The 16,669-nt window shown below is 39.9% G+C and overlaps 1 protein-coding gene across 10 annotated transcripts in view; it reads left to right on the forward strand.

Moving 5' to 3' along the window:
* The window catches only part of LOC112259691 (gastrula zinc finger protein XlCGF57.1), a 1,127,091-nt gene that overhangs the window by 897,704 nt on the left and 212,718 nt on the right, over nucleotides 1-16,669 (forward strand). For 2 of the 10 annotated variants that reach the window (XM_042329374.1, XM_042329377.1), the window contains exon 1: nucleotides 16,199-16,488. The exons of 1 other annotated variant lie outside the window; for it this stretch is intronic. In XM_042329374.1, coding sequence (XP_042185308.1) covers nucleotides 16,323-16,488 — 166 coding nt within the window. In that variant the 5' untranslated portion in view covers nucleotides 16,199-16,322. Of the gene's footprint in view, nucleotides 1-1,307; nucleotides 1,938-16,161; nucleotides 16,489-16,669 lie in introns of those variants that run through there. 7 more of the 10 variants (XM_042329369.1, XM_042329361.1, XM_042329365.1 and 4 more) reach the window with 7 other exon arrangements.

A 16,669-nucleotide genomic window follows, 5' to 3' on the forward strand; every position in this document is an offset into this window, starting at 1 on the left:
CTGTACACCTATGTAGATATTCCATTAAAAAATCAGCCGTTTCCAGCTACAAGTCATTTGCAACATTAACCATGTCTACACCATATTTCTGATCAATTCAATGTTATTTTCAAGGACAAAAAAACATGCTTTTCTTTCAAAAACAAGGAATACAGGTGTGTATGGTATTCAAGGGAATACAGGTATGTATGGTAGTCAAGGGAATACAGGTGTCTATGGTAGTCAATGGAATACAGGTATGTATGGTAGTCAAGGGAATACAGGTGTGTATGGTAGTCAAGGGAATACAGGTGTGTATGGTAGTCAATGGAATACAGGTATGTATGGTAGTCAAGGGAGTACAGTTATGTATGGTAGTCAAGGGAATACAGGTGTGTATGGTAGTCAAGGGAATATATGTATATATGGTAGTCAAGGGAATACAGGTGTGTATGGTAGTCAAGGGAATACAGGTGTGTATGGTAGTCAAGGGAATACAGGTGTGTATGGTAATCATGGAATCTTGTAGTAGGTATGTGAAATGAGAATTCATGAGGCGAAAATAACCACAAAACCTACTGTAAAATATGGTGGTGGCTCATTGATGTTATGGGGCTATTTTGCTTCCACTGGTCATGGGGCCCTTGTTAAGGTCAACAGCATCAGGAACTTTACCCAGTACCAGGACATTTTAGCCAAAAACCTGGTTGTTTCTGCCAGAAAGCTGAAATTTGGCCACAAGTGGATTTTCCAACAACACAATATCCCCAAACAAATGTCAAAATCCACAAAGAAATGATTAATTAGCCACCAAATCAGTCTCTGGACTTGAAACCCCATTGAAAACCTGTGGGTTTTTTTTAGCATACAATATAGCTCAATATTTTTATTATTTATTTTATGCAGTAATTTGTATCAAGGGTGTCAATATTTTCTAGCCCCACTGTAAATAAAGTTTGATTTTATTTGAATGATGACGTAATGATCAAACAGTAGTACAACATATTACAGGAATCTCACAGATCTGAGGGATATACTACTAAACCAGCTAACTTGTCTAAATAGTCTGAAATAGCTTTTAGATTTTTCAAAAAAATATATGTTTGAAATGGGCATATTTTAAAGGATTCAACAAACGAAAACACATCTATGTTTAGCTTCTTGTTTTTATGAACCTTAAAACCAATAGTTCATTCTGGTTGCGTATCTAAATAGCTAAATCCTTGGTTCTGCTTTGTGGGAATATATATTGATTTTTTTTTAAACAAAAATTAGTATAAAAAAAAAAGCGTTATAGACTGGATTATTTGTTCGTTTATTTTGGAATGTCTGGCACGGTGACGGGAGAATGGTGTCCCTGATGTTATTGATACAGTCGAATTGATTCTCCCAGATCATGTCATACTCATGATAACCACTGCTTTGTCCACATGTCGTCATTATTTCCTTCCTTACTGGTCAGTGAACTAACTTGCACAGCAGTAAACACACACCCCCATCCAGCTGGTGACGCTGTTCTGTGTTTCTGGGTTCGTCGCCACTAGAACCAATGAGTTTTGTAAGATTCATTGACTTGAACACGGAAGTAGGATTGGGAATGAGTTTGTTTTGATTTGGAACATTCTTTTTTTGTGGAGTAAAAGAAAGACCACTGAATTTAGGACGTGTCGGGGGCTCTTTGATACCAAAGACTCCATATTCACTCCTTGCTGTGTGAGAAGTGAATGTGATCAGGAGGACCCATGTCAAGAAACCATACTATCTAAATAACCAAATACTGAATCCACTGAAAATGTCAAAACTACAGTTGTTGCGTGTGTTTTTAAATGAGCGTTTATCGGCGGCTGCTGTGGAGATTTTCGGTGCAGTTGAGAAAACGGTGGTGGAGTACCAGGAGGAGAATGATCGGCTACGGAGACTGCTGCGGAGGACACCAAAGATACAACTATGTGGAATAGGTTCGTATTTAGATATACTGATAGTTAGATATAGTTCTACTAAATTATTAAAGTGGTTACACCTTCGGTGATATAAAAAAAATAGTCCCGACGTGCCAATCAATGCTTTCCGTTGCTTGGGCAGGAGCGTCACACGTCACCATTACGTCCTCTGTGACGTCTGCCTGTCACAAATGACGTTTGATACGATATGTTGTTTTGACAACATATAGTTATACTAAATTATAGCCAAGATGGCTGCTTGAACAGACGCTTTTTTTTACCGAGCTCCGTACCAAACTTCAGAAAGATTGTGAAAAGTTTAGTCATTATTATTTTTATTTGTTCAAGATATAAGACCTTTCCTGTGACTGGAATGATAATTGGATCATTTATTTCAGCATGTCCATGCAAAGTCGTGACAAAAAAAGAAAGGAAAAAGTTAGCCATTCTATTGCTAATCAACAAGAGAGAAACGTGCTTATAGACAACTGCCATAACTACACTTGACCTATGGATAATATCATGCTTTTGAATGCTGAAGATGACGAATTCCCCTCTTTACCGGTTACTCCGTGCAAACCTCCACCCTCCAAAAAACCCAACATGAACTCTGACATCGTGGCTACCCTCTCCTTACTCATCAACTCCAGGTGTGACGCCATTGAGAAAATGGTAGGCGCGAACACCATGGTTATTGAAGGCTTGAAAAAGACTGGAGTTTGCATGTGGTGAAATTAATGATGTGAAAACGAGAGTGGCAAAAGTTGAAAAAATGTGGAAAGGGTGGAAAAGAATAACAATGTCTACCATAGACGTCTCACTGATCTGAGAACAATACACAGGTGGAGAAGATGGAACCTGAGACTCTACGGCTTGCCAGAGGTGGAGAAGGAAAGATGTGTGAGGAGAGGCAGAGGTATCCTGAGTATCTGAACCTGAGAAGAAGTTTTGCCTGCAGAGAAGAACAAAGTGGAGAATGAAGATGGAATACCATCGAGGTGGAGAATGAAGATGGAACCTGAGACACGGCTTGTCGAACCTGAGACTCGGCAGAGGTGGAGAAGAAAAGCAACAGCAAAGCGAGGAGAGGATTCAAGACCCAAAGTTGGTGATACCATCATCATCCTATTCACTATCCAGATTCTACAGAGGGATGCTGTCTGGAAAGCTGCTAGGAAGAACGCCTTCCTTCAGAGCCATGGTATGCGTTTCGCCGAGCATCTCAGCCCGGAAGACATAGAAAGAAGGAACAAGTTGTGGCCAACGATCAAGATAGCACGAAGTGAGGGGAAGGCTGCTTACTTCGTAGGAGGACGAGGTTTCATCAACGGTTCAGAAATCCATATTCCTCCCTAAAATCTCACCAGAAGGAACAGGTTGATGGTTTCAGCCATGGTATTCTCATTTTCCTTATGTGGTTTACCTAACAAGCATCAGGTGACTATTTTACAGGAATACTCAGGTATTTCAATTCATTAGTTTGTTCTTGTATGACCAGAAGTCCTATTTTGTTTACAAACTTACGAAGAAGATTGAAAGCTGAATTTATGTTTTATGTATACAGTAACTAAGATGCTGTTTTAAATGGCATACAGGTCTGCTCTGACTTTACACGGTTATTGTTCTATTTAGTTATTAATACTTATTTCCAAAAAGGTCTTAGGAACGTTTATATGTAAAACATTTTGTTATTCAATTATTTTCTGATCAGTTTTCATATGTACTTAATATAGTAGGTACCCTTTTATTTAAATTATTATTTGTTGTTTTATTTCTCAGAATAGTTCCTGATTACACTAAAGAGGGTTTTTAGTCTCTCTTACTACAAGAAGCCTTGGTTTGGTCTTGAACATAATTTCCAGTTGAGTTGAATTTCAAAGGTTATGGAATAAGCTATTTTCACTTTAAATTGACTTAAATGGTGCAGGTCTCGTTTCCTTATCGTTTACGTTCACTGCTCCTACGTCTTTGACTCATCCTACTACAGTTTATACTTTTATATAATCTTTGTTGTTTTGTCTTTACGAAACAGTGTGAAGCGCAAGGCCTTATTTTTATTTTGCTAAACAATTTCAAACAGATTTTTGCTTTTTTCAAGAGTCTCACTCAATTTCTGCTGATGCCAACTTCTGGAGGTCACAGTGGGGCAACGATATTTGGCTTTCCCATGGATCTGAACGCTCTGCTGGTGTCACTACAATGAAAAATACCTTTGGTGGTAATATTCTACACTCGGAATGTGACCCCTTTGGTCACTGTATTTGTCTTGTGATCAGTTACAATGACATTACACTCATTACTGTACACTTCTACGGGTACAACACCAAACATGAGAATGAGGAGTTGCTTGAATCTATAGAGAAACATATACTTCATTGGTTATCTAAATTTCCCAATTTGTTATTATTGATAGGAGGGGACTTTAACATTACAATAGATAATTCAACTGATAGATGGCCCCCAGGTAGGCCAACCAATCAGAATTTGGGTTTAATACTTTTTATGGAAAAGTTTGATCTTACTGATATATGGAGAGAGAGGTTTCCGGCCGAAAGATCATTCACTTGGAGTAACAAAACAGGCTCCAGACAATCCAGAATAGATTTTTGGCTTATATCCAAATGTATTGATAGTGAGTGTGTTACTACAAATATTTGTACTACTCCCCTCACAGACCATAAGGCTATTTACATTGATATCAAAATATTTACCCCTGATACGAACCTTGGTAGAGCATCCTACTGGAAGCTAAATAGCTCATTATTAAATAATGATATAGTTACATTTGAGGTTAAAGATCTGCTCTCACACTTTTGGGAAAAGGCTTGTGAAGAAAAATCTTATTGCAAGAACTGGGAGCTCTTTAAATTTGAGGTGTCCAAATATCTTAGAAAATATGGTAGTAATCTTGCTAAGACCAGAAGAGCTGAGGAGGAAAAGGTGATCATTAAGATAACTTCCCTTTCTCAGAGGTCCCCAGCTGACCTCTTGGGGGAGGAGAAGATGGAACTAATTGAGTTACAAAATAAACTGGATAATATATATAAATTAAAAGCAGAAGGAGCCTTTATTAGATCTAGGAAAAAATGGATTGAGGAGGGAGAACAGAATTCATCCTATTTCTTTAGACTTGAGAAATTTCACTCTAAAAATAACACTATCCATAAGTTAAACATTGATGGTGTTATTACAGATGACCAAAAATTAATCGCTAAATACTGCAGCAATTTTTACAGAAAATTGTATAGCTCTACGTGCTGTCAGGAATCCACAGATATGTTTTTTAACTCACTGAATAATGTTCACTCTATCAGTGATATAGAATCTAAACAGTGTGATGAACCCATCAAAGTTGAAGAGATTATAGAGTCTATCAAACATCTAAAGAACAATAAATCACCAGGTGTTGATGGAATTACATCAGAATTTTACAAATTATTTTCTGAACAAGTAGCTCCCTTCCTATTTGAAGTCTTTTTAGAGAGTATTAAAAACAATGTTCTCCCTCCTACAATGAGTCAGGGGTTAATAACACTGATACCTAAGCCTAAAAAAGAAGTGCTGCTCATCGATAACTGGCGTCCAATTTGTCTTCTTAATAATGACTATAAGATATTAGCCTCACTACTTGCAAAAATAATTAAAGAAGTCCTGGATGCAATCATTGATGAAACACAGTCTGGCTTCATGAGGAACAGACATATTTCTAACAATGTCAGACTAGTATTAGACGTACTTGACTACTCAGACCTAATAACTGAGGATAGCTTCATATTATTTTTAGATTTTTATAAAGCATTTGACACAGTAGAGCATCAGTTTCTCTTCCACTCCCTTGAGAGACTTGGCTTTGGGGATTTTTTCTGTAAGGCTATTAAGACTTTCTATGCAAATGGTAACAGCTCTATCAAATTGAAATATGGCACCTCACCTAGATTTGAGTTAAAGAGAGGAATTAGGCAAGGTTGTCCTATCTCTCCGTACCTGTTTTTATTAATCACCCAACTTCTTGCAAATTCTTTAAATAATAGTCCTGTACAAGGTATTTCCATAGCTGGTAAAGAAATTATTATAAGCCAGCTGGCTGACGATACTACACTTTTTCTGAAAGACGCTAACCAAATTCCCATATCGATCAATGTGATACAATCCTTTTCCAAAGCGTCTGGTCTATATCTTGGCTATATCTAACTCATGGCTGTCAAAGATTGTGTGACACCTTCATATTATGGTATTCCAGTAAAAGAAGAACTTCCATATTTAGGCATAACCATTACAAAGGATCAGAAGTCTAGAGGCTTACTAAATTTTAACCCTCTTATTAAAAAAACCCAGAAGAAACTAAATCAATGGCTACAGAGGGACTTATCTTTAAAAGGTAGAGTCCTAATAACCAAGGCTGAAGGTATCTCTAGACTAACATATGGTGCTCTATCTTTATATCTTGACCGTAAAATAAGCAAGGAGATAGACCAGATGCTTTTCAACTTTATTTGGAGAAACTGTACCCATTACATTAGGAAAACTGTTGTAATGAACACTTATGAGAATGGAGGACTGAATTTTCTGGATTTTACTACTTTAAATAATACTTTCAAGATCAATTGGATAAAACAATTCCTAAGAAGACCCACTTCTATATGGAATTTTATTCCTCATCATGTCTTCTCTACTTTTGGTGGCCTTAACTTCATGTTGTTTTGCAATTGTAATATTGACGAAGTTCCAGTGAAACTTTCTGCTTTTCATCGGCAGGTTTTCTTGTCATGGTCCTTTAATTTATAAACACAATTTTTCTCCACACAGATATTATATATGGAATAATCGGGATATATTGTATAAAAATACCTCTCTGTTTTTAGAATATTGGTTCAGAAATAATATCCTATTGGTGAGCCAACTGGTAAATGCAGAGGGTCTTTTACTCAGTTATAAAGAATTCTTATCACTTTACAAGGTCCCTGTAACACCTAAAGATTTTGCAATTGTTTTAGATGCCATTCCCTCAGGTGTTGCTATGTTATTCAGGAACATGTCAAGACCTGATCCTCAGAGCCTACCTTCTGTTGACCCTGTTGACTCATCAGCAGGAAAGATTTGTTTCTCTTTTGGTCCATTCAACAACAGAGCGATACGATCCTTGTTTCAGCAGGATGTTGTATCTATACCTTATGTCATGCCTTATTGGAATGGATTTATTGATAATATCTGTTGGAAAAAAGTTTGGATGTTGCCACACACATACCTACTTGTTAACAAAATGAAGGAAGTTTCCTTTAAAATTATTCATAAATATTATCCTGCCAACCACTATATGAAGAAGTTTAAGGAAAACATCAACTCAAATTGCTCCTTTTGTAATGACCACCCAGAAACAGTTGTGCATCTTTTTTGGCATTGTATGCATGTAAGAAAACTGTGGCAAGACATCAGTAGGTTTATAATTGAACACATTTATGAAGATTTTACACTATTGTGGAGAGATGTACTGTTTGGATTCTTTACATAGAAATAAGCGGAATCATTTTTATGTAATTAATTTCATTATTCTTTTGGCCAAATTTCATATACAAATGTAAATTTACAAACAGAAAACCACATTTTCGTACCCTACAAAAAGAAATTGAACTCTATTTTAAGACAGTTAAATGCTCTACTAACAAAAAAGCTGTTAGAATTGTAAGTATATGCATGTCCCTTAAGGTCTTTGTGTAATTGTAATGTGATATTGTACCCCCTAGCCCCGCCCCCAGCCCCGCCCCTACCGCGATTGTCCATTATTTGTAATCTATGTATGCCTGTGTTCTCTCATGTGCTTTATGTATTGATTTGTTGTTCATAAAAAAATCATTATTTTTTTTTTTACAAAATTTAAAAAAAAACGAAATGTTGTTTCTGCCCCCCTTGTTTTCATTAGCTCAGGAAGTGTCATAGTTGTGTCAAGTGTCACAGGCAAATGTGAAATGCAAAACACCTCTGTGTTAATCTGTGTTTTAAAATACTTCATAGTATTTTGTGTACAATTATTTTGGGGTGATATGAAAGTATAGTTTCTAAGGTTCACAAAACCATTGTGCACGCAAGGATTATTAAAGATTAGATGGTGTCTGCGTGACTTTTGTACATGTTGGCCGTGGTGTGTTCCATAATAGGATTGAATACCCAGATAACTTCACTCAGACATGTTTAAAGGCTGTGTTTAAAGACTGTGTTTAAAGACTGTGTTTAAAGGCTGTGTTTAAAGGCTGTGTTTAAAGGCTGTGTTTAAAGACTGTGTTTAAAGACTGTGTTTAAAGGCTGTGTTTAAAGCTGTGTTTAAAGGCTGTGTTTAAAGACTGTGTTTAAAGGCTGTGTTTAAAGGCTGTGTTTAAAGGCTGTGTTTAAAGGCTGTGTTTAAAGGCTGTGTTTAAAGACTGTGTTTAAAGGCTGTGTTTAAAGGCTGTGTAGACATACATGCCAATAAAGCCACTTAATATTTTAAAAACATAGAGATCTATAATTCATGAGTGATTCCAAATATAAATGTAATTCTCTGGCAGATAACCTCTACCCTCGTCTCCTTCCCTCCAGACTCCCTGCAGCTCTCTGTCTCTGAAGAGGAGGTTCCCCCTGAGCAGCAGCACTGTGAGCAGGAGTGGAGCCCCAGTCTGGGACAGAAGGACCCAGAGACCAAACAGATTAAAGAGGAACAGGAGGAAGTCAGGACCAGTCAGGAGGAAGAGCAGCTTCAAGATCTGGAGCCTGATATCATAGAGTTCCAATTTACTCCTTCCTGTGTGAAAAGTGAATGTGATCAGGAGGACCCACTTCAGTCCTTGACTCTTCCCCAAACCCAGACTGTGGAGAACAGAGAGAGAGACTCTAAACCAGTGGATCTCAAACCTTTTGGCATTGTGTCCCACCTAAAGGGTCTCTACATTCCCTGTGACCCTCCAGGTAATCAAAACAATGCCTCCAGACACAGTTCAGCTATAAGCAATGACCCAGTAGGACTTGACAGTAGCCCACCATTGGATCCCAGTCCACCATTGGATCCCAACCCACCAATGGGGGAACACTGTTCCAAACCAAGCACCACGCCTAGAAAAACTAGCCACTTTCGTGACTGTGGAGAAACATTTGCTCTGAAAGCTGACCTGCAGAGACATGTGACTCTCACCAAGAAGAGACTCAGTGAATGCAGCTTCGGCAATAAACACTCCACCTGTAAACTGAAGGCCCATGTCCAACTCTGTCACAGTGGGAATCTCGGTATCTGTCCAGTTTGTGGAAAGATCATAAAATACAAAGGAGATCTGTCCAGGCACATGAGTATTCACACAGGAGAGAAACCATTTGGCTGTGGTGACTGTGGGAAAAGCTTCAGTCAGAAGGGAAACCTGAACTTGCACAAACTGACTCACACAGGAGAGAAACCATTTAGCTGTGGTGACTGTGGGAAAAGCTTCTATCAGAAGGGAGACCTAAGGAAACATATATTGACTCACACACAACATAAACCATTTAGCTGTGGTGTCTGTGGGAAAAGCTTCTATCAGAAGGGGAACCTTACAGATCATATACGGACTCACACAGGAGAGAAACCATTTAGCTGTGGTGACTGTGGGAAAAGCTTCAATTTGATGGGCAACCTAAGGAAGCATAAACTGACTCACACAGGAGAGAAACCATTTAGCTGTGGAGACTGTGAGAAAAGCTTCACTCAAAAGTCTAACCTGCTGACGCATGTGAAAAACATCCACAAAGGAGGAAAACAGGATGAAAATTAGGACAAAGATCTTCTGTCGGAAGATGGGAATTAAAAGGCAGGATGTGTACAACAAAAGCAAAGCAACTCTGGATCATTCATGATGTGGGATTCAGATAAATACATGTGTGGTGAACGTACTTTTGTAAAGCTTTCTATGTAAATAAAGTTTGATTTGATTTGAATGATGATGTAATAATCCAACAGTTCAGAGTTTACTATTTGCAAGCGAGGTGGTCCTCCCCTAATCTTTTGCTTCGGCCTGATGGTTATATCAGCACATTTTGTGAACATGTGGTCATTTAAAATGTGTATACAATTATCTTTGTTTTAGTGGATAAATTTAGTTCTGACAGATGTCTTTTATGAAGTTTAGCATTTTAGAATGTCTGACTTGATGTTTTCTATATTAAAACATGTTTACTCAGAGTTTTTCTCATCCATTTTCACTAAATACTGCTCATTCATGATAAAGATTTAATATTGTATCGAGTAATTATATTCAGTTTACTTCTGAGAAATAATTTATTCTTACAGATGATCCTATATTTTGATACGGAATAGATGTGGATCCTAATTTTACTGGACCCCTCTTCCCAACAGCTAAAGGCCCTGAAGCTTCTGCACATGTGTGATCTTCTGTACAACTTGCAGAAAACATGCTACTCTGGTGAATGGTGCTCGTTTAAGTTAGATCAAAGCTGAATCAATGTCTGCCAGATTGCATAACGATCACAGTATTCGACATAACAGAACCGAATATAATAGCATAGTGTAGCATGCGCCACAAGCTTAAATATGTGCTTTGATTGAAACAAAACACAGGTAGGCTACAGTTTGTTAACACCCTCTGCTCTACAATTCGCACACTGTACATCATTAGAAACAACTCTACATAACTAAGAAAATCGAAATGCATATTCCCATGAAACTGATTGAGATCAAACGGTTGGCATGCAGATGCTTCATGGACGTTTCACGTAAAACTGGGAAGAATTATCATTCAAAATTGACACGAGCTAGGTTTCCATCCAATTGGCGAGGGATTGTCATGCAATTATTCAAAAATATCTACATAAAAACAATATGCGCGTTTTCCCAGCAGGGGTGTGTTTTCATCAAAATGACTTACGGATTTAAAAAATGAATAAAACTGCGTGATGACGTAGTGCTCATAAAAATAAATGTGTGGTTAAATTCCCATGTAACGAATAAAAAAATACAAGTAAATGGGTTTCCATCGTTTTGTCACGAAACATGAGTGTGCCCACAGTGGTCTTTGCGCATGCGCTCTAGCCGACAGCTCGCAGACACATAAAACAAAGATAGTTGCTCAACGGAAGTCCATATTTGGTGAGTAACGAACGCATTTTGACATCATAATAAGGCTTGCAGAACTGTCTAATGCCCCCCGAGCTCAATTGTCCATTGTATATAATCTACATATACTTGTGTTCCCTCATGTACTCTATGTATTGATTTGTTGTTAATTAAAAAAAGTATATAAAAAAATAAAAAGAACTGTCTAATGGGAGTTTGAATCGGAGCTTCCTGGACTTTAGAGAGGAGATACGTCATGCTCATCGTGAACATCTCTAACGCACAGATACTGGGGCACGGGAGGACCAAACATAGGCTCTCATCGCTTGATATGATGGTTATTAAATACAAATGTGCGCATAAGAGTGTTTCCACCGCTATTTCTGACATAATTCATTTACCGACAAAAAAAGATCCCATCTTGTCGCACTTAGTTTTGTCGACATTTGGAAAGTTTACCAACAAATGTGTTGTTTCCATCAGGCCTGTGCCTGCCATTACATTTGTTTTATCCGACATGTACATGTACTCGCATAAAAAGGATGGAATAAATCCTGGTTATGAGAAATGTGAAGGGACGGTGACCACCAAAAAAAACGTGTGTTCAAAGTAGAGATAAAGAAACAGAACATGATCCAAATCTTTCCATGGGGGCGGAATCTTTCCATGGGGGCGGAATGGGGCGGGTTGCGGAACGGGGGGGGGCGGAATGGGGCGGGGGCGGAATGGGGCGGGTTGCGGAACGGGGAGGGGGCGGAAAGTGACGGTTACCTACGGATCCGCAGCCTTTAGACACTTAAATTCGTCTAATGTCTACGTGTAGTCTTCGTTTCCCTTTACTATGGTTGTCAGTAGTTACCACAGCAATAAAGTCAAATTGGGCTATAACATAACAATTCATGGAAATATTATAAAATGTGCCCTTAATTTAAGGTTAGGCATAATTTAGCAGTGTGGTTAAGGTTAGGTTTAAAATCTGATTTTAAAGGCAGACTCAGTAAGTCCCAAATAAAATGTCACTTTAAAAAAAAAAACATCTCCAACACAGGAGGCTGCTGTGGCCGCACCAGAGCGAATTGAATGTCGTGTTCTGTTTGATTACCATTCTACTAACTTATTCTGGTCCAGCCATTACCACAAGCCCGTCCTTCTCAAATAAGGTGCCGCCAACCTCCTGTGAAATTTCTCAAAATGTATAGATGAAAGATTCATTCGCTATTTCTGTCACTTCAAAGTTATAATGAAGGTTTTACGCATTACAAGTAGGCGAGAACAGCTTTGGTTACAAATTGCAGGTCAGATTTATCCTGGTAATTACGATGCACAGCCGATAATTACTCTTGTGCACGTTCCATCTGTTCCCGATTCATCCACGACCACAGCAATACTCACATCAACAATACACACAGTATATCTAGCTATATCCCGCTCATTACAAACGAAACTCATTATAAATAAGAGTTGAGGGACACGGAATACAAGTGTGATTTAGCCGACAAATGCATGTCTTAACGGTTAATAATATATTGTCTCCTCCTGGCTGCCAATCCGTCTGTGCGTCTGTCTGTGTGCAAAAACGTGGGTGTTTTCATTACGGAAACCGTTTACCGTTTAAGAACCAACCAGAAGCAAACAAACGGAACGAAACGGGGAGGGACCAAGATGAATTTGTCCAAAAGGGCTGTTTGACAAAGGAGAGCGATGGAATGTCGCATCAGATGACATGGCCTCTAGGGTTTGGGTGCCAACCCTGTTGTTCAGAGATGGAAAGTGGTTAGAATACCGAAATACATAAAAATAGCTCCTTCCATCTGTCCAAGGCTATTTCTCATCCATTTTCACGATTCATGATATCATTTGAATCCTTTGGGAAATAATGATTTACAGTGGACTCCAAATAACAGTGTTGTAAAGTACTTAAGTGAAAATACTTTGAAGCACTACTTAAGTCGTTTTGGGGGGTATCTGTACTTTTTAAAACGTAATATATTTTCCCTGACACCAAAAGTACTCATTACATTTTGAATGCTTAGCAGGACAGAAAAATGGTCTAATTCACACACTTATCAAGAGAACCTACCTGAACGTCCCTACTGCCTCTGATCTAGTGAACTCACTAAACACACTTATCAAGAGAACATACCTGAACGTCCCTACTGCCTCTGATCTAGTGAAGTCACTAAACACATCAAATCAAATCAAATTTTATTTGTCACATACACATGGTTAGCAGATGTTAATGCGAGTGTAGCGAAATGCTTGTGCTTCTAGTTCCGACAATGCAGTAATAACGAACAAGTAATCTAACTAACAATTCCAAAACTACTGTCTTATACACAGTGTAAGGGGATAAAGAATATGTACATACGGATATATGAATGAGTGATGGTACAGAGCAGCATAGGCAAGATACAGTAGATGGTATTGAGTACCGTATATGCATATGAGATGAGTATGTAAACAAAGTGGCATAGTTAAAGTGGCTAGTGATACATGTATTACATAAGGATGCAGTCGATGATATAGAGTACAGTATATACGTATGCATATGAGATGAATAATGTAGGGTAAGTAACATTATATAAGGTAGCATTGTTTAAAGTGGCTAGTGATATATTTACATCATTTCCCATCAATTCCCATTATTAAAGTGGCTGGAGTTGAGTCAGTGTCAGTGTGTTGGCAGCAGCCACTCAATGTTAGTGGTGGCTGTTTAACAGTCTGATGGCCTTGAGATAGAAGCTGTTTTTCAGTCTCTCCGTCCCAGCTTTGATGCACCTGTACTGACCTCGCCTTCTGGATGATAGCGGGGTGAACAGGCAGTGGCTCGGGTGGTTGATGTCCTTGATGATCTTTATGGCCTTCCTGTAACATCGGGTGGTGTAGGTGTCCTGGAGGGCAGGTAGTTTGCCCCCGGTGATGCGTTGTGCAGACCTCACTACCCTCTGGAGAGCCTTACGGTTGAGGGTGGAGCAGTTGCCGTACCAGGCGGTGATACAGCCCGCCAGGATGCTCTCGATTGTGCATCTGTAGAAGTTTGTGAGTGCTTTTGGTGACAAGCCGAATTCCTTCAGCCTCCTGAGGTTGAAGAGGCGCTGCTGCGCCTTCTTCACGATGCTGTCTGTGTGAGTGGACCAATTCAGTTTGTCTCTGATGTGTATGCCGAGGAACTTAAAACTTGCTACCTTCTCAACTACTGTTCCATCGATGTGGATAGGGGGGTGTTCCCTCTGCTGTTTCCTGAAGTCCACAATCATCTCCTTAGTTTTGTTGACGTTGAGTGTGAGGTTATTTTCCTGACACCACACTCCGAGGGCCCTCACCTCCTCCCTGTAGCCCGTCTCGTCGTTGTTGGTAATCAAGCCTACCACTGTTGTGTCGTCCGCAAACTTGATGATTGAGTTGGAGGCGTGCGTGGCCACGCAGTCGTGGGTGAACAGGGAGTACAGGAGAGGGCTCAGAACGCACCCTTGTGGGGCCCCAGTGTTGAGGATCAGCGGGGAGGAGATGTTGTTGCCTACCCTCACCACCTGGGGGCGGCCCGTCAGGAAGTCCAGTACCCAGTTGCACAGGGCGGGGTCGAGACCCAGGGTCTCGAGCTTGATGACGAGCTTGGAGGGTACTGTGGTGTTGAATGCCGAGCTGTAGTCGATGAACAGCATTCTCACATAGGTATTCCTCTTGTCCAGATGGGTTAGGGCAGTGTGCAGTGTGGTTGAGATTGCATCGTCTGTGGACCTATTTGGGCGGTAAGCAAATTGGAGTGGGTCTAGGGTGTCAGGTAGGGTGGAGGTGATATGGTCCTTGACTAGTCTCTCAAAGCACTTCATGATGACGGAAGTGAGTGCTACGGGCGGTAGTCGTTTAGCTCAGTTACCTTAGCTTTCTTGGGAACAGGAACAATGGTGGCCCTCTTGAAGCATGTGGGAACAGCAGACTGGTATAGGGATTGATTGAATATGTCCGTAAACACACCGGCCAGCTGGTCTGCGCATGCTCTGAGGGCGCGGCTGGGGATGCCGTCTGGGCCTGCAGCCTTGCGAGGGTTAACACGTTTAAATGTCTTACTCACCTCGGCTGCAGTGAAGGAGAGACCGCATGTTTTCGTTGCAGGCCGTGTCAGTGGCACTGTATTGTCCTCAAGCGGGCAAAAAGTTATTTAGTCTGCCTGGGAGCAAGACATCCTGGTCCGTGACTGGGCTGGATTTCTTCCTGTAGTCCGTGATTGACTGTAGACCCTGCCACATGCCTCTTGTGTCTGGGCCGTTGAATTGAGATTCTACTTTGTCTCTGTACTGACGCTTAGCTTGTTTGATAGCCTTGCGGAGGGAATAGCTGCACTGTTTGTATTCAGTCATGTTACCAGACACCTTGCCCTGATTAAAAGCAGTGGTTTGCGCTTTCAGTTTCACGCGAATGCTGCCATCAATCCACGGTTTCTGGTTAGGGAATGTTTTAATCGTTGCTATGGGAACGACATCTTCAACGCACGTTCTAATGAACTCGCACACCGAATCAGCGTATTCGTCAATATTGTTATCTGACACAATACGAAACATATCCCAGTCCACGTGATGGAAGCAGTCTTGGAGTGTGGAGTCAGCTTGGTCGGACCAGCGTTGGACAGACCTCAGCGTGGGAGCCTCTTGTTTTAGTTTCTGTCTGTAGGCAGGGATCAACAAAATGGAGTCGTGGTCAGCTTTTCCGAAAGGGGGGCGGGGCAGGGCCTTATATGCGTCGCGGAAGTTAGAGTAACAATGATCCAAGGTCTTTCCACCCCTGGTTGCGCAATCGATATGCTGATAAAATTTAGGGAGTCTTGTTTTCAGATGCTTCATTTGTAAATGATGCCAGAGTGTTGGAGTGCGCTCCTGGCTATCTGTTTTTTTTTTTATGATACTGCCTGGTTTGCTTAATATAAGAAATGTGAAAATATTTATACTTTTACTTTTGCCACTTATTATTATTTATTTATTTTTTCTTATATTTTATCAATTACATTTACTTTTGATACTTAAGTATATTTAAAACCAAATAATTGTATACTTTTACTCAAAGTATTTTACTGGCTGACTTTCACTTTTACTTGAGTATGAAAATTGGTTACTTTTACCACCCCTGCCTAATAAGCGCACTTTGTATGAATGCAAACTATAGAAATTTAAGCCCCCATCCAACTAGCGGCGCTGTTGTGCCTTTCCGAGTTTGCTACCCGCTAATAGAACCAAGGATTTTTCTCAAATTCCTTGACTACAACACGGAAGTAGAAGACGACACTTCTTGTGTGGGGTCAAGACATACTGACTGACTGAGCTGAATAAGTTACTCAACTGAAAATGTCTAAACTACAGTTGTTGCGTGTGTTTTTAAATGAGCGTTTATCGGCGGCTGCTGTGGAGATTTTCGGTGCAGTTGAGAAAACGGTAGTGGAGTACCAGGAGGAGAATGATCGGCTACGGAGACTGCTGGGGATCACACCGGAGATACAACTATGTAGAAGAGGTGCGTATATAGTGTTGAGGAGGAATAGTGTACCGTGTCTGGGAGAGACTTCACCATTAATTTTCTTGATTCAGGTTCACGCAAACGTCGTTTTAAGTAACTATGCTATTTTTCGTCCTCATTGTCGAACTTAATAAATAATGCACCCTCAATTAAACTAATTTTACTAGTTATACAATCG

The sequence above is a fragment of the Oncorhynchus tshawytscha genome, linkage group LG10 (genome assembly GCF_018296145.1).
Source record: "Oncorhynchus tshawytscha isolate Ot180627B linkage group LG10, Otsh_v2.0, whole genome shotgun sequence".
Lineage (NCBI taxonomy): Eukaryota > Metazoa > Chordata > Actinopteri > Salmoniformes > Salmonidae > Oncorhynchus > Oncorhynchus tshawytscha.